The sequence below is a fragment of the Octopus sinensis genome, linkage group LG4 (assembly GCF_006345805.1).
Source record: "Octopus sinensis linkage group LG4, ASM634580v1, whole genome shotgun sequence".
Lineage (NCBI taxonomy): Eukaryota > Metazoa > Mollusca > Cephalopoda > Octopoda > Octopodidae > Octopus > Octopus sinensis.
In genome coordinates, this window is record NC_043000.1 from 129,469,823 (window position 1) to 129,497,322 (window position 27,500).

Genomic DNA, 27,500 nt, shown 5'->3' on the forward strand with positions numbered 1-27,500 from the left:
TTAGTAATATAATAAGAGTAAATAATTTCTTTAATGGTTTTTAAAAAAACCCAACAATTATTTACTGGTAGATTTCGGCATGTAAATATAACCATTAACGGTAGGAACTGCTATAAAAGTTCAATATATATTTTGTATATAAATAAAAGAGGCAGGCAACAGGTTGCTTAGCCACATACCGAAAAAATTAGAAAAAGCAGACAGAGACTGTTTATTTCTATTTTCTACAAAATATGTGGAGTCCCTTTTGTAGAAAATAGAAATAAACAGTCTATGACTGCTATTTCTAATTTTTTCGGTATGCGGCTAAGCAACCTGTTGCCTGTCTCTTTTATTTATATGTATATATACATATATGTATATATATATACATACATATATACATTTATACATACATACATACATTTATACATACATACATACATACACATACACACACACACATATATATATATATAATATATATATATATATATATATATATATGTATATATATATATATATATATATATATATATATATATATATATATATATATATATATGTATATATATGGACATTAATGTATGTATGTGTGTACGTGCACGAGTAGGTGAACAAAAATATTATTTAACTCAAGCGGTTGCAACTACATGTGTTTAATGATAGTTCGATTTAGCTCCACATTACTCTATCTCTGTGCGCGCCCACGAAACTTTAAGTAATATGGGTCTAAGTGAACTGAGTCAGACTGTCAAACCGTTATATCTTTTAGTATGTGTATATGCGTAAGTGTAGTACGTGTATGTGTTTGTGTATACCGATCTCAATCGATGTTTGGCGTCGCGCCCTTTTACGCTGAAAAGATAACTTAACCATTCGATCAATTGGAATCGATAAAATATATAGCAAAGTTGTATTACTACTAGTTATGATGCGATTGACTAAATAACCTTGAAGCCATAGTTCAATGACAACTACTACCAAGATTAAAGTTCTATAAAAATATGATTTTATAAGTCCGAGCAGAACACATAGTGAGTTGAAGCACACACACACAGACTCAAACACATACTCACACACACTCACACATACAAACTAACTCACACACGAACACACATAGACATACAGACTCACACAAACACTCTCAAACACAAAAACACACTCACATACTCTAACACACACTCAGACACACACACTCACACAGTCACACACACTCACATATACTCACACAAGCATACCCCCCTCCACACACACACACATGCATACAGAGGCTCCTTTTTCTGGACTGGATGCTCAGGTTTATGGTATGATGGACTGTAGGAAAATGGGATGCAGAAACCTTTTCTGAAAAGCATCACAAAGCGAGCGACTGAGTGTCACAGTTCCAAACGGAGGATCAGAATGCAGATATAAAGTTGGTTTCATCGAGATGTTACTCGTTGCAACATGGCACTAACCTTAAACAAATACATATGAAAGAACCTCTTATTGGTTGCTCGATAATCTAGAACTCTCAAGATATCAATCTCATTTGAAAATGAAACGATTGCTATTAGACAGTGTAGTCTTACATACTCTACCACCAAAAGACAAGTTGGTCATAGCTGATTTTGCCTTTTAGCATAGTTCTGTTCAATGAGAGTTGACACGGGGCTAAGCAACAACAGCAACAGTGGAGGCGCAATGGACTAGTGGTTAGGGCAGCGGACTCGCGGTCGTAAGAACGCGGTTTCGATTCCCAGACCGGGCATTGTGAGTGTTTATTGAGCAAAAACATCTAAGCTCCACGAAGCTCCGGTGGGTGGGGGTGGGGGTAGTGGTGAACCGCGCTGTACTCTTTCACCACAACTTTCTTCTTACTTCTGCGCCAAAGCAGAGGAACCATGTAACCCACTATGGTGTGGTAAACTTTCAGACCCTAGTGTAGATTGCGAATCCTCTGTACACCCAGGACGGTTCAGCTCTCCACCCGTTAAAAGCCAGCGTTTACGGAATGAGGATAACAACGTAGCTTTCACGCCCGTGCAACCGCCAGTCTATCGCGTGTGGTGGGTGGATCTTCATGTTGCCACACGCATTCTTAGTAGCTTAGAGTAGGCTCGAATTAGAGATTATACTTTGTGGCTAATGGCGTGAGTCTTGATTGGAAGAAGAAGAAGACAACAGCAACACATATTATGAGTGCGGTGGTAGCGAGGGTGGATTTCCATCGGTCAACGATGAGGATTCAGTCATTTGATCAACAATATCTCCTCTTGAACATTTCACAGACCCTTGTATCCTTTAACGCAATTCTCAGGCCGAATCAGCGCGACAATGTGTTTGACAAGGCCCTAATATTTTCTGCTCATGTACCATTCAAATGCAATCTAGCTACCTCATGTCAAATCTGCACTGACTTCATAAACAGAAATCTAGAAAATATCTCCCAGTGAGATCCTGTGAATCTTAACTCCCCCAACAACACAAAATCACTACAAATATCAAGAAAGCATTAAACAAATAACAAGAAAACATTATCCAGCCCATCCACCCCAAGCACAAAAGGTCACTACAAAGGATCGGCCTTACCACAACTGAGGACGTCTCCAAACAAACACACATCTTCATATTCTTATATTTATCCTCTGACTCGTTTCAGTCATTGGACTGCAGTCATGCTGGGCCAGCTTCTAGAAGGTTTTGGTCGATCAAATCAACTCCAGTACTTATTTTTGATGTCTTGTACCTACTCTATCGGCCACTTTGACCGAACCTATAAGTTACGGGAACATGAAGCTAACACCAGCCATCAAGAAATGCTGATGATCACAGAAATACATACATACATACATACATATATACATACATACATACAGGCGTAGGAGTGGATGTGTGGTAAGTAGCTTGCTTACCAACCACATGGTTCCGAGTTCAGTCCCACTGCGTGGCACTTTCAGCAAGTGTCTTCTACAATAGCCTCGGGCCGACCAAAGCCTTGTGAGTGGATTTGGTGGACGGAAACTGAAAGACGCCAGTCGTATATATGTATATATATATGTGTATGTACTTTTGTGTGTCTGTGTTTGTCCACCCAACATCGCTTGACAACCGATGCTGGTGTGTTTACGCCCCCGTAACTTAGCGGTTCGGCAAAATAGACCGATAGAATAAGTGCTAGGCTTACAAAGAATAAGTCCTGGGGTCGATTTGCTCGACTAAAAGTGGTGCTCCAGCATGGTCACAGTCAAATGACTGAAACAAGTGAAAGAGAGTATACATACATACATACATACATACATACATACATACATACATACATACATACATACATACATACATATGATAGTCTTCTCCTGTTCCCAGTAACCAAATTCATTCTGAAGGCAAATCTGCGTCATAAAGACTAGTATTCTTTCTCAGGACCAGAAAATATCTTAAATACAACGACTGCTAACTCTGGAATAATCTTAGGTGAAACATACTTCAGTCTACCATTTCCATTCTTGAGAATGTGCATATATATGTACACACACATAATCTCCTGTTGTTTTAAAAAGTATCTTGATGTAGAGAGAACAGTAAACACATTTAATATATTAGACTAGACTAGCTCAATAAACAGCTATAGATTGTTTTCAAAAAACACCGGAAACCACTCAAAACGTCTGCTTTTCATACAATGACAATGATTAGTGAAGAGAATAGTATGCTTTTTAGAAAAATAAGGTAATAAAACACATCCGTTTATCCATCCATTTGTCTATCCATCGATCTAGTCAAATATCCACTAATCTATAAATGTATCTATCTTTTTAATATTCAGAATTGCTATGAATTTTATCAACGACAGTTCTGTAATGAATAATTCCTGACACACCAATGACATTAACCATTGTATCTGTTGTTAATATTCATTTTCATAAATTTCGTCCGGAAATGCATAACCACGTTATGAATATTGTTATTTTGCGTGAATGTTGTACATAATACACACACACTCACACACACACACACTCACACACACACACACAAATATATACATACATACATACATACATACATACATACATACATACATACATATATATATATATATATATATATATATATATAATATATATATATATATACATATATACACCCACATTTAATATCATGCAATATCCAAACTTTATTACAATTATTAATATAAAATATGATATACTGTATTATGCAAAATTTAATATCTCTCACCGTTTGTCTGTCTATCTAATTACATGTGAGATCATCCGTTTCTTTGTCTGTCAACCCATTTACGCCCATTTTTCTTCTTTCTCTCTTTGACTATAATATCTGGACGACTTTCCCTACTTTTCCTTTCTGTAGGAATCGGAACTTTTCTGCGGATATTATATAAAGTTTACATAATTTCCAGCATATGATAGCTTCAACCTTGTCATGACTGTGTATATATGTTGTCTTTTGAGATTGGGACAAAGCAATCACAATACAATGTTATACACTGTTTCCTCAAAACCTCCACATATTTTGTAGTTACTCTTTGCATCTTAATTCATTATTAAGGGCTAAACACAGAGAGGACAAACGAACGGATTAAGTCGATTATATCGACCCCAGTGCGTAACTGGTACTTATTTAATCGACCCCGAAAGGATGAAAGGTAAAGTCGACCTCGGCGGAATTTGAACTCACAACGTAGCGGCAGACGAAATACGTCTACACATTTCGCCCGGCGTGCTAACATCTCTGCTAGCTCGCCGCCTTTATAATTCATTATATAATTTAGGCAGATCCCAGTATGAAGGGTTTTCTCTTGTGATAACCTCAAATAAGAATCCCCGTCTCAAGTTTAAATCCTATGCTTTCCAACCAAAGCCCAGGTCTATTCTTTATTCACTTTTACTTTTCCACATATTGGTCATGTAAGGACTTTTTCCTAATCAAAGTATTAACATGACATTTAATAGTCCTATTGCCGTGTCAGTCATCGGGTTTCAGTTGGCACGACGAACATTTTGCCACCGAATAATAAATGTCTAAGTGAAATTAACAGATTTTGTGTATTTTTGAATGACTAATATATGTCTTCCAACTATAATTGTTTTTATTCCGATTTTTAAAATTAGTTCCCGTTGATGCTTCTCCATCCTATTCATAACTGTCTCTCACCTCCGTTTCTCTTCTATAGTTGTTGCAATCCACGAGAGTAGAAAGAATTATTTTGTTCCTGCGTTTTTTTAATTTCTATAAGTTCCCTATTATTTTTATTAGATATTTTACTTTTGCACTAGATATTATATAATAAGTTCCTAGATGCAATCGTGGTAAATCTAATCTTTCGGTCTCGGCTTTGAGGTGGAGTATCCTACATACAATAATTAGTTTTCTGGTTTTCCTGTCTAGTCTTTCTAATTCACTTAGCTTCCAGTTGAGAATAGCATAGCTCTAATAATAGTTCATTAATTCCTTAGTATATGTAAGCTTGTGTTTGATTAATTCTGTTATCTCTGTTTCTGAATATAACACACATACCACACACACACTCACATATATATATATTAGAAGGTTTGAAGATGATGTATATATATATATATATATATATATATTATATATATATATATATATACATACATACATACATACATACATACTACATACATACATATATATATATATACATACATATATATATATATATACATACACATACATACACACACATATACATACATAGACATACATATACATACATACATACATTTACATATATATATATATATAAAGTGATTTCGGTTAAGTTTCCTCCTATCAGCGTTAACTTGACATATTTCTTTTATCTGAATTTCATGTCATTTTCTCTGCGGAATCCGTTTACTGTCTGCAACAGTATTAGTAGTTGCTCCTCATCACTGGGAGAATCTATGACGATCTGAGAAAGAAATGATACTGGAATATGAACCACCTAATAGGGATAGCCTCTTGAAGTTTTACTCACTGGCTGATGAGACTTGTTCTGTCTGATGGTGGGCGCTAACTGGGATGTCTTTTCCATTTGTATCTTCCGTGAAAAAGTGGTAGTACGTAAATAAAGCATGAGAAATCTGCAGCACTTGGATAACATCTATCTTTTACGATCTATTTTTTGCATGAGATGCCTAATGTCATTATTATATTAACATTTTGTAATATAACTTTTGTGTACGGAGAAGATAAAATGTATTCGCAACTGTTTAATGTTCTGAAACTATCTCCAGTCAATCTCTCTCTCTTTCTGTTTGTCTGTCTGTATGTCTGTCTTAATGAATAAATAAATAGATAAAATCCTATACAAGTAAGGCTTAAAAAAATAATAAATGCGCCCTTTTAAATCCTAGCCAGGCTCATGGGCCCGGTTTCCCGGTTTCTATGGCGTATATGTTCTCCAGCTGGACGGGACGCCAGTCCATCGCAGAGTTACTCATTTTTGCCAGCTGAGTGGACTGGAGCAACGGGAAATGAAGTGTTTTGCTCAAGAACACAACGCGTCACCCAATCCAGGAATCGAAACCACAATCTTACGATCGTGATGCTTACACCCTAACCACTTAGCCACGCGCCTCCACATAAGTAAGGCTTAAGAGAGATAAAATAACAGCTCCAATGACCCGAGTGATACCATAGAGAAATGGTACAAAGACCTGCAGATTATGCTTAGGTGAAAAAAATCTCATACGCAATAATCTTAACAGGTCTGCAGTGCAGTGATCTCTGACAAAATGTCACTATTTGCATAAATATCTACCGATACTCTGGAAGTTTATACCAATTTCTTTACTGCTCACAAGGGACTACACACAGAGGGGACAAACAAGGACAGACAAACGGATTAAGTCGATTACATCGACCCCAGTGCGTAACTGGTACTTAATTTATCGACTCCGAAAGGATGAAAGGCAAAGTCGACCTCGGTGGAATTTGAACTCAGAACGTAGCGGCAGACGAAATACCGCTAGGCATTTAGCCTGGCGTGCTAACGTTTCTGCCAGCTCGCCGCCTTCTGGAAGTTTATACCTCCACCTGATTGAACGAACTTAATTAGGAGCAATCACATGCTCTCTGTGTCTCTGTTCGAGTTTAACCTCATACACGATATGATAATACACTCAACACTGTTCATAGTTCAAATCATAAACTTTGCCTACGCATTACCACTAGCAGTTTATTTAAAGTCTTCACTAACATAGTTAAACTTCATTAGTCCTCCATCCATACTATTTTAAACCAACCTAAAGGAAATAATTCCCTTCTCACAAGCTAATTAATGTGTCGTGTTATGTCGCTTATAGTATCTTCACACTCAGTGCAATTCAGTAAAATCCGTACGCCGCAGGCAAAGAATATATGTATGTTACCGATATTTGTATAAAGGTTATGTTTTTATCGCTTTGATTATCAAAGAATTCTGTAAATAAAGCTTTGAGTTACAATGTATTATCACTTACGGACTACATCATTGAATATTTCACTCAATTTCTCTGATTTTTAACTATTACTAGTGGTACTTATATTGGAGCACTCCGTCGGTTACGACGACGAGGGTCTCAGCTGATACGATCAATAGAACAGCCTGCTCGTGAAATTAATGTGCAAGTGACTGAGCAATCCACAGACACGCGTACTACCAACGTAGTTCTCAGGGAGATTCAGCGTGACACAGAGTGTGACAAGGCCGGCCATTTGAAATACAGGTACAGCTTATTTTTGCCAGCTGAGTGAACTGGAGCAGCGTGAAATAAAGTGTCTTGCTCAAGGATACAACGCGTCGCCGGGAATCGAACTCACGACCTTACAATCGTGAGCCGAATGCCCTAACCACTAAGCCACGCGCCTTCACTTATATTAAACACCGGAGAAATAGCGAATTACATTCAGGTGTTATTTAAACTTGGATCAATGACGGATATGACTAAATATTGCAATGAATTTAATATAAAGTTACATTGTCTTAGATATTACAGCTCTAATAATACAAGACATAAGGGCTCAAATTATGGGGTAAGATATAGTATATCATACTAATACCAGTACTTGATTAGTGCATTACTTTATTGGCCCAGGAAGAGGAAGAGCAAAAGTGACCTCAACTGCATTTTGTCCGACGCTTTAAAGATTCTGTCACTCTTCAGCGCAAGTAGCATTAATAAGGCAACATATTAGTACAATAACGTTGAAGTTTATTGAATCGGTTCAGATTCAATATTTTGAAAGAGCAAAAGAAATCCGGCGAGTAGGTTTGCTCTTAGTACTCAGAAAGTAGTTGGAAAAAACCCCCAAATGCTGCAACTGATTTAATCAATTTAATCCTCTCCCATTTCCGACTCTATGCCACACTCCTCTTCAAGGCTTTCATAATATTGACTTCCTACATATTCATGTGCGGAGGCGCAATAGCGCAGTGGTTAGGGCAGCGGACTCGCGGTCGGAAAATCGCGGTTTCGATTCCCAGACTGGGCGATGTGTGTGTTTATTGAGCGAAAACACCTAAAAGCTCCAAGAGGCTCCGGCAGGGGGTGGCGGCGACCCCTGTTGTACTCTTTTGCCACAACTTTCTCTCACTCTTACTTCCTGTTTCTTGAGTAGCACTGCGATAGACTGGCGTCCCGTTCAGCTGGGGTGGGGGGAACACATACACCACAGAAACCGGGGAAACGGGCCCATGAGCCTGGCTAGGCTTGAAAAGGGCGAAGAAAAAAAAAACATATTCATGTTAGAATACACTCCAGTATCCTCGTAGCATTTACACCACTGATCTCAGAAAAACAAACAGCAATGTTGATCTCAAATCATAGAGGGATGTAACTGAATTTTATATGGTGCTTTGTGAAATATTTTATGCATTTTTTTTGCCACCTCCCCATCCTCCTACGACTATCAATTACCAGATGAACTGGGCCGCTTCAGAATTAAGTGCCTTGACTATGGACACAGCTTTTGTGCCAATCAGAGAATATGGATCACCGACTGCTTGATTATTTGTCTGTTACTCTATAAACACTGCCTTCAATGCAAATACTTAACACTAAATATCCATTGTCTTCTTTTATAACCACTATTTATTTGAACTATGGATAGATTATTGATGCTTTTAAAATCTATTCCACCGTGTTAGTGTATGATAAGTATATCAAAGTAACTCTGTCAATGGCCTTTATATTAATTCCGATAATGTTAGTGAGTGATATCAAATGGAAAGTCAATATGAAGAAATAATAGCAAACCAGAATGAAAAAGAGAAAAAAAAGGAGGAAAAGAAAAAAAGAAACAAAAAAAAACTAAAGAACAACAACACAAAAATTGCAAAAAGTAATGCGAAACATAATATCAAAACAAATTAAAACTCTTGTGTATTTAGTGAGAATAAATTTTATGCGACACTGGTATTCGTGTATTTGGTTGATTGTTTTTATGGAAGTGCGCGTGTGTGTGTATGTGTGTGTGTGTGTGTGTGAATGTATGCATGTATCTATCTGTCTGTTTGCATGTGTATATATCGAAAACGTACGCTACCATACAAATTGGCTTAGTATACATATCTGAACTTACGCATTTGCAGATCTACGTGTGTGTGTGTGTGTATGTATGTATGTATGTATGTATGTATGTATGTATGTATGTATATATATATATATATATATATATATATATATATATATATTATATATATATATATATATACCGTTGCTATTATACAAAAGTGTCGTAAGACCAAAACGTTACGTTTACAGAAAACGAAAAAATAGTTTCACCGTTCCATAGCAAAACCGTTGTACAATACTTTGACAAATTTATCTTGTCATCTGATATCTTGGCATCAGAAGCAGCTGCAGTTACGATAGTTTGACCAAAAGAACCGGATATTGCAAGCAAAAATAATTATTGAAAAAATGCTTTTGGCCAAATTTGAACATTCGACAGTTTAACATAATAGCAACGAACCTCCATCAACTATTCTGCCTATATGTCTGTGCACACCTTTGAATGCAGTGTATGCCAGGAGGATTGCAAATTTAACGGAGGCCTCAAAAGACATTTTAAGATCCACAAAGAGCAGAACTTATCTGCAGCTCTCGGTGGTCCAAATCGGAGGTGCAATCTATGTGGGTGCCTTTTCAGAACATTGTCTGGTTTAAAAACCCACATCAGATGCCATGATGGTTCTAAGCTGAAGGTACAGGAGGTGGTCAAACTCTGCATAAGGAGTAGACAACCGCCATATGTATATATATATATATATATATATATATATATACAGAGAGATGGAGAGAGAGAGTTAGATATATAAATAGAGAGATAGACATATAGATATAAGGATATTTATACACATTTATACATACATTCGCACGCACGCACACACACATATACATACATACGCTGCTTGTAAGGAATAGGACACAGAGTACTTAAGGCAAGATGTAGGTTACGTCTATATTTATTTGGCTCAAGCCTTATGTTACTCATCCTCAGAGTATTAAAATTACTTCATCTGTCAGACAACAAGAACTAATCTATTATGTATGAAAAAAATACAAAAAGATGCTAGAACAATCTCTGATGGCCTCATAATTTCATTAGTTAGTTCATGTAACTTGTTTCATTACGCAGAAGAGTTACTAAGTAAGGGCGTATGTTTATAAATTTTTTTAAAAAAAGCAAAAGAGCAGCGATTGAGTATAATCAGAACACCCGAAAGATATTTTCCCATAAGGAAGAAACAAATGGAACCTTTTCTGAAAAAGTATGTTTTCCATTTAATTCTCTTCAGTTTGTTCTTTGGCATTAATATAGAATTATTCTTTTAAAAGTATTGTAATATTTTTTGTTGAGCGGATTATTGCATGTTTGTGCATAATCACGTTGGCGATCTTTGTTAATTTACACTATTCTACAAGCTAGGGGTATATATTCTATTGTCTATAACAAACAGAAGTAAAAAATACCCAATACTTGGTGGTTCATCTTGAGATTTGAACCTTTCTATTGAGGACTCTTTCCTAGTTTCCCCTCAGATTGGTTTTGAAAAATTTGAGAAGGTATTAATAGCTGAACCATTTTGACACTTATTTTATTTTGTTTATAGAGATACATGCGCAGATGAGACCTTTTGGGTGCAACTTTAACGCCCTCCAATCTCTCTCTCTCTCTCTCTCTCTCTGTGCATATGTGTGCCTGTGTGAATATCCATGTATATAAATATGTTGTATATATATATATATATATATATATATTAATTATAATAAGGGTACAATCCCTAATAATTTTACCAGGTAGTCAACGCGGAAATAAAAATTTCATAGGTAAATTTTACAAAATATTTAATAGTTATATACATAATTATAACAAGGGATTGGCTTTACACCTCACCACGCACTGTAGAAATAGACGCCAAAAGCCATATTACCAACTTAAGGTAAGACTATATCTATATATTTTTCCTTATAAATATCTGAAAACTCATTCCAGACTTGGCTTTATCTCATTTTGTGTAATATATGTATATGTATTTATATATAAAATGTAATATATATGTATATATATATTACATCTTGTATATATATATATATATATATATATATATATTATACAAATATAAAATGTAATAGATATATATATATATATATATATTATATATATATATACTGTTGGAACTTTTGCTGAGTGGAACACTAGCAAGTTGATCACGAACTCACGCAACGTTACCTAATCAATATTACAACTTCATATTTTTCCCCCTCGGTTTGTTTGCAGTTTGTGTGTTTTACCACATCACACTTCTAATGGAGAAATGTTTAACAAATAAACAAAAAGAAAGTAAAACATTAAACAAAAATAGAACATACGAACAAAAATAAATCAAACAAAAATCAAACGAACGAGAGACCGAAGAAATATCTCGTCCGGCGTGCTATCTTCAACGTTAATTTAATGAGAAATGATTTAACAGGAAACGGTTGAGATTTTAGTATTCAATATATATTTAAGTAGTGAGTTACCTGCCGTTTGGTTAAGGAACCATACAGTATTTCGCTTGTAATAAGCCCATGAATTGGTTGAGTTTATGCCACCCTCTACTCCGCAGCACTCGAGCTGTTAATAAAATAATAATAATAATAATAATAATAATAATAATAATAATAATAATTATAATAATAATAATAATAATAATAATATAATAATAATAATAATAATAATAATATAATAATTATAATTACAATAATAATAATAATGATAAAAAGAAAAAAAATGATAATAGCAAAATCAACAACAACAATCCTTTCTGCTATAAGCACAAGGCCTGAAATTTGGGGGACGGGGCAGGGTCGGTTATATCGAATCCATTGCTCAACTGCTACTTATTGTTATCCCCTCCCGAAAGCATGAAGGGCAAAGTCGACCTCAGAAACTAAAGGAACCGCAAGAAATGCCGCTAAGCATTTATTCCGACGCGTAAACGATTGCGCCAGCTCGCGGCTTTAATAATAACGATAATAATAATAATGTTTTCAAATTTTACCATAAGGGCAGCCATTTTTTTTTTTTTTTTTGGTGGGGAGGATAAGTCGATTATATCGATCCTCAGTGTGTCACTGGTACTTAATTTACCGAGCCAGAAAGGATGAAAAGCGAACTCAGAATGTAACGGCAGACGAACTACCGCTAAGCATTTCATCCAGTGCCCTATCGATTCTGCCAGGTCACCGCCTGAAATGATGATGATGAGGATGATGATAATAATAATAATAATGATTTCTGATTTAGGGAGAAGGCCAGCAATTTTGAAGAGTATTTGAATGGTACTTTATTTTACCGACCCTGAAATGATGAAAGGTAACATAAATATAAACTCAGGTGTGCACTCTATGATCCTCCTTAAATTCTACTCCTGTTACTGGAAGCTGGTACTTCCGAAAATGAGCGTTTTCAGAACTGGACTCGTTGAGAATTCTCCCACGTACTCAAGATCATTGCTTCCTACCAGTTTATACACTACTACTGTTGTTTTCACCAACAGTCTGTCATTCACAAAATCCATTTCCTTCTCAGTCAGCATATTGTTTCTGTTTTCTTTCTTCATTTTGATCAGTAGATCCTATTTCTTTATTACCCACAAGGGGCTAAACACAGAGGGGACAAACAAAGACAGACATAGGTATTAAGTCGATTACATCGACCCCAGTGCGTAACTGGTACTTAATTTATCGACCCCGAAAGGATGAAAGGCAAAGTCGACCTCGGCGGAATTTGAACTCACAACGTAACGCAGACGAAATACCGCTAAGCATTTCGCCCGGCGTGCTAACGTTTCTGCCAGCTCGCCGCCTTTGATCAGTAGATCCACTAGGTCTTCGTTACTCCTAATAGAGGAACTTGGAATTTGATGCAGTCTCTGGGAACAAGGAATGCTCTTCATGGGACTTGCTTTCCGTTTAGGTTTGCATTGACTTCTAGGTTTTCTTTCTCCTAGTATTTGTCTCTGACTCTTGTCCCCTTCTGATCACTTTTATTTTCTCATCATGGTGATTGACGGCTTCTGGCACCAAGGACGGGGTAAGTCATGTTCTGCTTTCCTCGGATCCATCAGTACTTTGGAGACAATAGTTTCGGAGATATGTTGTAATTGTTGTTACTGCTTTTTCTGTTGTCTACCGCCTTCTTATCAAAGCTGCTTCAGGTAGAAAGTCTTTATGGGATTCCACTTTCTCCACAGTTACAGTGGGATACAGTCACGCACAAACGCACACATATTACAATAATAATAAATGACAATAATCATTTATGGTAACATGAAGCAACAAATAGGTTGTAGAAAGAGACTATAATTGATTGACTCGATTGCAATGTATTACCGGTATTTGTTTATTCGATTAAGGAGAAACGAAAAATCAAAAAAATATAAAAAAGCAAACAACCGTAATTTGAACACTGGACGTAAAAGTACTAAATTAATACTGTTCGGAGGCCTGCCGACTCTACTAATACGCTACTATTGTGATAACAAATATCAGATATTAATATGGAGAGGAAATTTCAGTTACTTCTAGAGGAGAGAGAGAGAGAGAGAGAGAGAGAGAGAGAGAGAGAGAGAGAGAACGATATTATACTGTAAATATTAATGCCGTACTAACAATTATCAAAAATAGCTGACCAAGAACAGCGTTCTCTTGGTAGTTATAATGTTTCATAAATCAACACAGCCGTCTACGCATGGATTTACATTTAATTAGTATATCAGATAACACTCCTCTCGTATATTTCACAGTAGGATTCGTAGTTCTCAATTAACTACTAATAAAAAGCAGAGCAAACAAAGAGTAACAACCGCAAACCAACCTTACAGGCAGCTAAAGCTATATATCTAGATTATTTAGTAATATATTAACCGAGATAATGAAAAAATGCACACACACACACATAGTACTTACATACATACATTATCTTCCTATGAGGCATGATATCATGGCAAAAGCATTATACACTACAAAGCAATCTATAGAATGAATAACTCTGAGGTTAAAAATAAAATCTTACTGTGATGTGGAGGGCATAATTACGCATGATATTGAAGAATACTGGTAGAATGTTCCTCTTAAGACCCAAGCAAAATGTATCGTGGGTCTGACATAGTGTGGGACAGGAGAGAAATTGTGCTCAGTTGTGGAGATCAGCTGCTCAGCAGATGTTAACATAATGTTAAAGATAGAAGAGAAAGGCAAACATCTATGATGAACTGAGAAATCTGCAGTTACTACACTTGAACTGTAACTTTAGATTTATACCTGTAATTATTGGGGAACTTACACATGGAACTGTCTCAGCAATAATCAGGAGAATCTGGGCTTTACAAAACCAGAAAAAAAAAACGCGTTTATTTTAAAAAAGAAATTATAATCAAAAGCCATTCATGGAGCTATGAAACTACGTAAAGTGTTCTAGAAATTTTAGCTCGTAATAAATATATATACATACGTGAAGACTTGTAAGTAAAAAAACACAAGATCTACACATGCAATAACTTGCTTATCGTTATCCATTGAATTCAATGACGGCCATTTTTTTTTATCAATCTTCAATTGTAGATCTCTTTGATGACTATAATTCTTAAAGAGTAATGGCGACAAATGCAGCCTCGTGATTGACCAGAGAATCTTAAAAGCCATATAAGTCATTGTATACATGTGCATGTGTGCATGCATTTCATTGTAGCTAGGATGTAGCCTATGCTACACCTTCTGCGCGCCCTCTTTAGCGAGGAAGCGACAGAAAGTGACTATTATTATTGTTGCAGGCATAAAGGGTATCCCGATTATCGCGACGAATATGACCATCATTGTGATGAAAGATCTATTATTCACACTGCAGAAGACACCTTTGCAACGAAGTGTTATACTGACGTTTTGCTGTGAAAGAGAGAGATCCAATGACCAGGGTTAGCCAAGACAATTGGTTCTTCCTCCCAGCTTCCAAGATCAATGTTAATTTCATCCCCCCATCTACAAATGAAATGCATACTTTCATACACACATATCTGTACTGTTACACACACATACATACATGCATACATACATACATACATATATACATACATACATACATACATACATACATACATACAAACATGCATACATACATGCATACATACATATGTTTAGATATGTAAATATATGCATGAGAATACATACATAAAACATACAAATCTGCACATACATACATACATACATACATACATACATACATACATACATACATACATACATAAATACATACATACAAGCAAAAATACCCTGTTTTTAATGTTGAATTTCCAATGAAGGAACCTTGGACCTAGGTTAGAAACCGGTTCTTTCTCTATTGGGAAGAAATCTTGAAATAAACTGAATAATGACATACATACATACATACATATAGACTCGAAAGCAACATCAAAATATGTGGTGATATATATTTCTCTTTCTTTCAGTCTACACCGCTTCCCTCTGTCGGCCTTTTTCCTTTTTAATATCACACACACACCACTTCTTAACATCGCTCAGTCTATCGGCATTCATGCCTGTCTGTCTGCCTCTCGCTCCCTTTCTCTCTATGTATGACTTCGTATCTATCTATCTATCTATCTATCTATCTATCTATCTATCTATCTATCTATCTATCTATCTATCTATCTATCTATCTATCTATCTATCTATCTATCTATCTATCTATCTATCTATCTATCTATCTATCTATCTATCCATCCATCTATCTATCTATCTATCTATCTATCTATCTATCTATCTATCTATCTATCTATCTATCTATCTATCACTCCTATTCTCATTTCTGTTACCCTGTCGTTATCTCCCTCCCTCCCTCCCACTCTTTATATCTAACTATTTCTTTCACTATCACTCTTTCGCTTTCTCTAATGCTATGTCTCTATTTCTTTCTATCACTACTCCCCCCACCCTCTCCCTCTCTATGTATATGTACCCAATAATACACACACATCAATACAAAACTCTCCGCGTCACACCTCACATATACACATTCCATGCTCTCAATTTTCCCATTTCTCTTTGCGTTTCTCATTCCGTGAGAAAATCTCTTTTCAAGTCAACCGTATTATTTTGCTGCTGTCATCACAAACTAATTAATTTCTTCATAACAGCTCATCGACAAAATCTCTAAAATGCCAATATTTCCTACTCACCATGAAATGAAACCAATGATGGAACACGTATATAGCCGCTAGATCTGCTAGAGACAGCAGCCAAAATTCATCAACATTTTACACCCTACAGTTTTGAAAAAGAAAAAGCAGATCAGACTGAATAACGTAGTCCAAGATACACAATGCCTGAAAAAATAACTGGACGCGTTGTTGGAATATTTCTGATTAAATTTGCTTGGTCGGAGCAATTTCAGATTGCTCTCATTTCAAGTTATTTCCCGATAGCTTCAAATTGATTTAAGATTATCTCCTTAAAACATATATTTATTTATCGCATTTTAACCCTGCAGCAGCAGCGGTAGTGGTAGTAGTAGTAGTAGTAGCTGCAGTAGTAGTAATAGTAGGAGTAGTAGCCGCAGTTCATAATTGTGTTGCTGAAAATGGTGGTGGTGGTGGTGCGCCCTTTTAAAGCCTAGCCAGGCTCATGGGCCCGATTTCCCGGTTTCTATGGCGTATGTGTTCCCCAGTTGGACGGAACGCCAGTCCATCGCAGCGTTACTCATTTTTGCCAGCTGAGTGGACTGGAGCAACGTGAAATGAAGTGTTTTGCTCAAGAACACAACGCGTCGCCCGGTCCAGGAATCGAAACCACAATCTTACGATCATGGTGCTGACACCCTAACCACTAAGCCACGCGCCTCCACGGTGGTAGTAGCATTTATTAAATGTGATGAGGATGACTGGAGTAATAGTAGTAGTTGTAGTAGGTGAGAAAATGAATATGAAGCCAGGTTCAGGCTGTCTCCGTGTGGTGATGGGGTGCAGTGTGTAATATGAACTTAATTTCCGACTAACATGAGGGACCTTGAAATGAAAGCCGTTTTGTAGTCTTTACATCAGAACTAAAGAACAACTCTCATCACAAGAAACACAGTGATGTCTATATTCGGTCCTCAATCAACCAATTGCGCTCACCATTACTCTTCACTTTTTGATCTTCGAGCAAATAAAGGGATACATTTTAGCAGGAACCCCACCCCAGAAATGTTGAATAATGTGATCGTGAGTTCCCTGGACAGAGAAAAATACGGGTGGTCACGAATGAAGTACTTTAGATACAGGTTCTTGTAGGACACAACAACAACAACAACGACGCCTGCTCTTTGGTTTCGTCTAACTTTCTGTTCAATTTTATTTTGGTAAATGCTATGTGCAGCATATATGAAGGCGCGTGGCTCTGGTTAGAGCGTCGGGCTCACAATCATGAGGTAGTGAGATCGATTCCTGGACTGGGCTGTGTATTGAGTTCTTGAGCAAGAGACTTTGTTTTCACGTTACTCTAGTTCACTCAGCTGTAGAAATAATTCACTATCCCACTGGTGCAGAGCTGTATCGGCCTTTTCCTTACCCTTGGATAACATCAGTGGTGTAGAGAGAGGAGGTTGATATGCATGGGCGACTGCTGGTCTTCCATGAACAACCCTGCTCGGATTTGTGCCTCGGAGGGGAACTTTCTAGGTGCAATCTCATAGTCATTCACGACCAAAGGGGGGTCTTTACCCTTTACCCTTAATGCACAGAGTAATTGTAGACATGGGCCAGTAGTTAACATTATGTTTGTGATAACGCTTGCACAAAATGTAACCACGTGAATCGCCGGCGATTTTCTTCCTCCGTCTTCCTTTCTATTGGACTTTCCTCTGTTTCTGAAGAAGAGCGTTGCTCGAAACGTTAAACCATCTTTCTTTCCTTCCTTGAGTGTCTGCTAATACTTTACATGAACCACGTCCTCACGTTGTTGTGTTTTTTTGTGTTTGTTCTTCTTTTTTGGGATTCACTATACATACACACACATATATATACATAAACACACACACACATATATATATACATACAAACACGAGGAATTTTTCTGCGGTATGGTTAGCGCTATCTTAAAATTGTTCTTCTCTCTCTCTCTCTATATATATATATACACACCCATGTAGGTGCACACATACGTATTTGTTTCTGTCTGTCTATCTATCTGTCTGTCTATATGTGTGTGTAAATATATACGTATTTTTCTGCGTGTATAAATATCTATCTATCTATCTATCTATCTATCTATCTATCTATCTATCTATCTATCTATCTATCTATCTATATATATATATATATATACCTACCAACCTCGCTACCTATTTACATTCAGGCATAAATGCATACAAAGCATTCGAACAACGCGCGCGCGCGAACACACACACACACACACACACACACACACACATACACACACTCACTCATCTGCTATTAAAGCTACTTTCACACACAATTAGAATCTCGTTCAACCAACACCAACACCGCTACTCATTCGCTTCCCAATAATCAAGAGATTTTGGAAAACCCATTGCACGAATTAAACTGCTCCAACACACCACTTTTTTGCCATTATCCTCATGATCACCAGCGCCACCATATTCAGTGACAGTTGATCATGGACATCATCATGATCATGGTCATCATCGTCATCATCATTACCATCATCATCATAAGCATCGTTCTCATCATCTTTGTCATCATCTTCATCATTATCGTGTCACATTCATTTTGTGTCGACGTCATCCTCGTCTCCTTTCTTATTGTCGCTGTATCAACGCCTTCCAATCACTCTCTTTCCAATCACTTGGTAACCTCGCAACCAACCAACCAGCCAGCCAGCCAGCCAGCCAGATAACCAGCCCACCAGCCAACCAACCAGCCAACCAACTAGCCAGCCAGCCAGCCAGCCAGCCAGCCAGCCAGCCAGCAGCCAGCCAGCCAGCCAACAAGCTCAGCCAGCCAGCCAGCCAACAAGCCCACCAGCCAACCAACCAGCCAGCCAGCCAGCCAGCCAGCCAGCCAGCCAGCCAACCAGCCAACCAGCCAGTCAGCCAGCCAGCCAGTCAGCCAGCCAGCCAGTCCAACCAACCAATACATATACCGCCACACTACTGTCATCATTATCACCACCAGCACCAGCACCACCGCCGCCGCCGCCGCCGCCACGACCACGACCACGACGACGACGACGACGACGACCACCACCACCACCACCAACAACAACAACAACAACAACGCTAATCAACGATCTTCACTAATCACCGAACCAACCAGCAAAAGCCAATGTTTCATCACTTATCCCACCCCTAATACTGTTACAATTCCTACCCGTTTCACTCACCCGTATCTTTTAGTTTTTACCTTATGTAGCCACCGATCTATCTTGGCTAAAACCAAACAATCGGCAGTGATACCGCAGTCACCATTGTCAATGCCACCACCACCATCACCACCACTACCAGCAACAAATTGGTTTCGCGATTTTTACCGTTGTCATGGCGACCAAGACTACCCTACCACCACCACCACCACCACCACCATCAGTACTATCGACAATAATGTAACTACGATCATAACTCCCACCACTACCATTACTAGCAAAACCACCACTATTACCTCCACCCCAATAAGCACCACTTCCGCCGCCCTCTCTGACAATATGTTCTAAGTCAATTTCCACCATTATTATCCCCACTTCCACCATTAAGACCACCAGCGCCAGCAGTTCCTCCACCACTACCTCCGGCACTACCACTGCCATCGTCATCACTAATTGCACTGTCATCACCTTAACCACCACTAATAGCTACTATCATCAGTTCCACCATCATATCATCACCACCGCAGCTCCTTCGTTATCGTCAACACCGCCACCACCACTGATTATAATCGATTACCTCTTCGCCGTGTGGAATGATATCCACCCGACGAACCAATCTAACCAATCACCAACGTCATCGCTATTATTCTTGTCACACCCATCATTATCATCATCATTATCATCATCATCATCATCTTCATCATCATGATCATCATCTTCGCCTACGATCGTTACCTTCCCCTCTTACATCCAGCCCACATCGTTTACGTAATGACCTAACCACAATTATGCAGTGAGCCAGCCAACCAGCCAACCTACCAAACAGTTACCATCCGTCCAGCCACCCAGCCTGCATCTACCAACAGCTACCCAGCCAACCAACAAACCAACCAGCCAACCAACAAACCAACCAACCAATCAGCCAACCAGACAGGCAACCAGCCAGTACCATCGTCTAGTTAAGAGAGACTTTGACCTAGAAGTCCTTACCTGTATTGATCAGGCATTTCAAAACGTTTCAAAACGTTTCAACAACACTCCTCCTCCTCCTCCCCTCCCCCTCCTCCTCCTCCTCCTCCTCCATATACTGTTATCCTCCCTCCGTCTACACTTACCACACAACCATCAATGGATCTTGCACGTTTTTCTTTGTTTATATTTTCTGTCTTTATCGTCTGCCAACGCCTCTCTCTCTCTCTCTGTCTCGATCTTTCCCTCCTTCCATCTGTCTCACTTCTCTCTCTCTCTCTCTCTGTCTCTTCCTCGCTCCACCTTTCCAGCTCTCTTTCTCTATCGCTCTCTATATCTCTCTATTACTATCTACCTACCTATCTATCGTTACCTCTCTCCACTCCTCACAATTATTTACACACACCTTTTACTATCCTCTACCAACCACCAATAACCAATCGCCTTCCACCTTTCAGTCTCAACCAACACTCGCAACAACCCCATCACCAACAACAACAACACTTATCCTTCCCCTACCTATTATTTTGCTTTCCGACCTCTTTATTATCTCTCTTTCAAGAAATGAGTTTTTTTTCAAAGTTTTCGTTTAATGATTTTCTCCATCAATGTATTTCTTGAATTTTTATTACTTATTTCAGTGATTATACTGAAGAATTTTTGACGAACAAATCAACCAAAGACTTGTTTGTCTTTTGTTCTTTACAATCGGAATTCTCTTTTGCCGAACCGCTACGTAAACAAACTACCTAAACCGCTACGTAAATAAAAGGGATGTAAACTAAACACATACACATACATATGTAATACTGGTTTCCACTCAGTTTACGTTTACCTGATGCACTGACAAGGCATAAATCGGTCTGGGGCTGTAATAGAAATCACTTGCCCAAAGCGTGGGACCGAACTCAAAACCACGTGGTTGCAAAGTGAACTTCTTTACTACACAGCCATGCCTGTACACAAGCACACACACGCACGCACACACACACACACACGCGCGCACACACACTCACAAATACAGATTTGCACATGTGTACGACGGGTTTCTTTCAGTTTCTATTTACCTAATCCACTCACAAAGCTTTGGTTGACCTGGGGCTATAGTTGAAGAGACTTGCCCAAGATGCCACGCAATGGGACTGAACCCAGAACTATGTGGTTGGTAAGCAAACTTCTTACTATACAACTACACACACGCTTCTTAGAGTAGCAGAGTTTTCCTCTGATAGTTGTAGTGTCTAGTGACATAATTTCGCGTCCTGTGTTCTGGACGTGAAATGACGAAACTAGAAACTGCAAGTGTTATCTTTACGTTTTGTTTTTGTGGGGCTTATGAAATAAGCCAGCGGTCGATAGAATAGACAGTTGTCTCCCTTTCGAGTGAGACTACTGTCTTTGAGGTTTTGTGTCTCTTGTATATAGAGAGATGATTGAATCGACTGTACTTCTAAACTTGTGACCTTGTGCCCTAATATGAAAATCAATAATGGAAGGGATGAAACATTTAAAGAGAAGAAAGGAAAGGAACCAATGCATCATTAGAACGAACAAAATACAAGAAAAAAATAATTAAATTGTTTCAAAGTGGTAAAAAAACCCCCGGCAAAAACAACAAAAGCTCTCACCTAACACCGACAAAGAGTAAACAGAAATTAAATACCAAAGAAAAAATATAATTGCACTAAATAAACAAATAAATAATATAAATAAGAATTAAGTTGAATGAAGTATTTGTATAATTAGGAAAAAAATTAAATAACATCTCGGAAATATGATGAAAAAATAATTTAAAAGATTTTGAAGAGGAAAAAAATAATGATTTCATTTATTGGCAGAAGACCAAGGCATTTACTAGGCATGCGGTATAGTTGTATTGAAACGGACCTCAGTGGATATCTGGTCGAAATAAAAAAGAAAAAGAAAAGGTTTTCCGTCAGTTTCGACGATCAGAAATCAGTCATTCTTTTATTATTTTACTTGTTTCAGTCATTTTGACTGCGGCCAAGCTGGAGTACCGCCTTAAGTGAGAGCAGCGCCAACTGAATTACCTGTTCAATGAACTAGCGTGTTAGTGGCTGAATACTCCATAGACACGTGTATCAATCAACGTAATTCTTCGGCAGAATCAGTATAACACAGTGTATGTGTGTGAGAAAGTTCTCTCTTTGAATTCCAAGCGCAATCTAATCAACGGGTTTCCGTCTACTTAATTTCATTGAAAGCACTGAACCGAAGCGAGACTAAAAGCCACTTGTCCAAGATGCTACGCAGTGAGAACGAATTCGGGCTGGGACCTTATGATTGCGAAGTGAACTTTTTAACTATAACAGCCATTCTATTTCTACAGATTTCTGGTAATAGTACACGCTAGTGATAGATTATACGTCCACTGGATTTGTACCAGCCTCAATACGTTACTCATATTTATGTTACCAATTTCGAAGGATAAACAAAGTGGGTCTCTGAGAGAGATCTGAATTCCGACTTTAGAGGGACGGAATTAAATACTGAAATATCCTATATAATGTGTGAATATGTGAGAACATTATTTCCCTCTGAAGTGTGTGCTTGGTTAGGAGAAACTGTAGAGTATCTGACTAAATTATATAGAAGGATACAGCTGATTCCGCCAATTCCCAATCTTTGTCTGCATAATTCTGGTAAAAAGAAAAAATGCCTCAGAATCTGAGAAAGTTGGGTAGCGGTATGCGTCGGTAAACATTACACAATGAAGCTCATGATTAAATAACTTTGTATGATGAAGGCATGAGATGAATCTGCAATTTCGGGACTGATACTTCATGTAGGAGAGAAATAAATTTTCAATCGAAATTTTTTCAGCATATTACTTATGGGAACTTATTTCATCAACCTTGGAAGGATGAAAAGGCGAATTGAACCTCGGCAGGATTTGCACCTCTCTAATAAGGGACATAATTTACTGTAAGGCAAGCAAGTATAATCCACCACTTCACAGATCACTGTCAACTCAATGATCTTATATGTTAAAGCAATAAACGTTGAGACGTAGATAAAAATAACATTTTCTTCCATTGTTACAAGCAGCATTTTCTCAATTTCCGCTATAATTTACTTATCAAGACACACTCCTGTTGCTATTATTTTAAATTCATTTAACAATATTTTATACGTTACTGCCAAAAAGAATATGCCGAAGTAACGTATGACACCATGCTAATAACACGCTCTCGGATAGGCCCACACCAACGTAATGAAAAATACAACGTGCAACGAATGACCCACCATCATAGAAAAGAAGAAAAAAATCATATCCACAACACATATAAATACCCCAAGATTCTTCATTGTTGTCTCCATCACTACAAATAACACGAAAAATTGTTTAAATTCCACTCTTTAAATTTCGGACTTTCGACCAAGAATGAAACTAGTAGTAGTTACATACCTCTCTCTCTTGCTCGCTCTCCACCCACCCCATATATATATATATATATATTAATGTGAGTTTAGAGGGATATATTAGCCGGCGGACACCGTGGTAGCTCCCAGTTATGTTCCAGGATACGGTTAACCGCTTCGATTAATATTTACCGTTTATGACTACTAGGTGTATATAAGCAAATCTAGGGCAACAAAAATCAGTAGAATGAACACAGTGAATATATTAGATTGATACTCAGTGAAAGTTTTAGATGGGAAAATAGGAGTAGAAATGACACTACAAGCATGGTACTTCGTCGGATAGACATAAACGTCCAGAGAAGAGGAAAAGGAAGAGATAGTCCAGAGAAAAGCAAGTGTGTTGTTACATGGCCAATGTGTATGTATGTATTTATTTTCGTGTGTCCCTGTATGTGTATGTGTTGTTGTAAAACACAGCGTATGAGATCAGCAAATAGGTATTTTACAAATCCTGACAAAAACGGAAAGCAAGGTGATTTCGCTAAATGTAGAGTGTTTCTAAGTTCGGAACTACAATTTATACAACGTCCACATTCAAGAGGAACTGTTACCAACAAAAAAACCAAAAAAACAGAGGCTCTCCTACAAGGTCACTAGAACTGCTCTTTTACTTTTTCAGTCATTTGACTGTGACCATGCTCGAGCACCGCCTTTAGTTGAGCAAATCTACCCCAGGACTTATTCTTTGTAAGTTTCTCTTTGCCGAACCGCTAAGTTACGGGGACGTAAACACACCAGCATCGGTTGTCAAGTGATGTTGGGAGGACAAACAGATACACAAACATATACACACACATACATATATATGTATATATATACGACGGGCTTCTTTCAGTTTCCGTCTACCAAATCCACTCAAAAGGCCTTGGTCGGCACTTGCCCAAGGTGCCACGCAGTGGGACTGAACCCGGGACCATGTGGTTGGTAAGCAAGCTACTTACCACACAGCCCCTCCTACGCCTAGTAATAAAAGTTAAATTTCTCTTAAATCATACCGATAGTCTTCAAGAAAGGAAGGTTACATTGGATAATATACTTCGTGGTATACGAAAAGACGAGATATTCCCAAAATGACATTTTTTCTCATAGGTGGTGTCGAATCGACCTCGTTTAAGCAACGACAAGGGAAATGAAAAGCGGCAAGATCTAAAGTAAATTACAAAAACAACTACAAATAATGATGCAATGTGCAAATGCTCTGTACATATCCAACTCTAGCACCACCTCTGTTACCAACCACAAACACCAACACTATCTCTATCACTAATATTATCATCACTATCAGTAAATGTAATAGCTAAAACAACAATAATGTTGCTATAAACGTCAGCAATAATTGTGGTGACATCAATAACTGTGTGTTATGGAATGAAACAGCACCTGCGTTTCATACAATGCTTTTCTATCTCTCTGATAGGTCTTAAGACGAAACACAACTGAAAATCTTTAAGCAAGAACAGCAACAGCTACGATGCACATGACAACGATGACGACAACCACCACCACCATCAGCAGCAGCAGCAACAGCAGCAGCAGCAGCAATAGCAGCACCATCATCGCCATCACCACAGCAACAACAGCAAGAAGCATAATACTCACGGCGATGACGACGACGACGAACACCACCACCACCACCACCACCACCACCATCCACTACTACTACAACCACAACAGCGAAAATACCCACAACGACGATCCCCATCTCCACCATGACCTCAACGACAACAGCTACAACATAGACAACAACAACAACAACAACAACAAAACCAGTAGCAGAAGCAGTAAAGATTAAATGTGAATAAAATAATTATAGAATTATAAATCTGAGAAGCTTTGTTTCCGTTTGTAAAGGATGATTCTTTGTTGGGTGCTCTTCGAGTTCTCCCTTATATTTCTTACGTTTTATAATTTCACTTTTATTTTTCATACAATTTTCTCTACTAGATTTGCCACGTCTTTTATATTTACATTTGCCTTTATATGTTCACATTTAGCCTCTTCTCAGTAGTTTATTCATTCCTTGCCGACCCAGGAATGTATTTCACAAAACAGCTGCTGCACGGCAGCCATTTTATAGAGTTATATTTATATGTTAGTATCGGACATCCTTCTTTTCATACCCAACTCACTCACTTTATCTATCTATCTATCTATCTATCTATCTATCTATCTATCTATCTATCTATCTATCTATCTATCTATCTATCTATCTATCTATCTATCTATCTATCTGCCTGCCTGCCTGCCTGCCTGCCTGTGTGTCTGTATATCTATCTACTTCTTTCTCTCTCTCTCTCTCTCTCTTTCTCTCTCTATCTTTCTTTCTCTCTCACTCTCTCTCTCTCTATCTATCTATTGTAGGAGTGGAGGTGTGTCTGGATTAGGGGTTAGGGTGTTACACTCATGATCGTAAGATTGTGGTTTCGATTCCTAGACCGGGCGATACGTGGTGTTCCTGATCAAAAGACTTCATTTTATGTTGCTCCAGTTTACTCAGCTGGCAAAAATAAATAATCCTGCGACGGGCCGGCGTCGTCTCTGGTGGCAGGAGAAACCGGCCTTATGGGCCTATGGATAGGGAAGGACCTTTGATCCTTCTTTTTACCATCCATCGTAGGACTATATATTGTCATGAACGAACATATGGCCAAGGAAGCACCGAAAGCTTTGTTGTTGAAAACCTGCCTTTATATTCACATGATTTTTGCGTTCGACCTAAACCTTGTGAGTGAAACTGGGCTGATGGAAACTGTACGGAAGTCCATTAGACCACCCCTGGCTTTATTTGGGAGAATTAGTCTATAGCCCGGTTTAGGAGAATTAGTCTTTTGCCCTGTACATTTTTTTTATTGATTCCCAGTTTAAAGAAATCCGATCTTACCTAGGATTCAATTAAACGAAACTATAACTTCGTTATCAATGGGATATCGGGTAAGCATACTTGAAATATGTCACGGACATATGACATTACACTTATCACATGACCCATAGGTAATCTATTATAAGTATTCAGACCAGGTTTCCGGCCCCAGATTTCAATATTTCTTATAGCACTGCATAAATTATCCTTTCCTCGCCACCCCCACTCACCCAATTTAAAGATCTACAGAAATATATTAACTCACAATTACAAGTCAACGCAGAAACTTTGAATTTAACAATACTGTTACAGTTTACAATGGTAAATCGTTGTTTAACACTAGATCTACTCTGGTCCAGTAGACATGTGATTAACGCCGGTATTCCAGTTGACTA

At 38.0% G+C, this 27,500-nt stretch overlaps 1 protein-coding gene across 1 annotated transcript in view; it reads right to left on the reverse strand.

Annotated features, from left to right (window-relative positions):
• Positions 1–27,500, reverse strand: part of LOC115210585 (tetraspanin-8-like) — a 285,558-nt gene that overhangs the window by 29,703 nt on the left and 228,355 nt on the right. Inside the window, exon 7 of the mRNA XM_036502648.1 lies at positions 11,994–12,087. Coding sequence (XP_036358541.1) covers positions 11,994–12,087 — 94 coding nt within the window. The remainder of the gene's footprint in view (positions 1–11,993; positions 12,088–27,500) is intronic.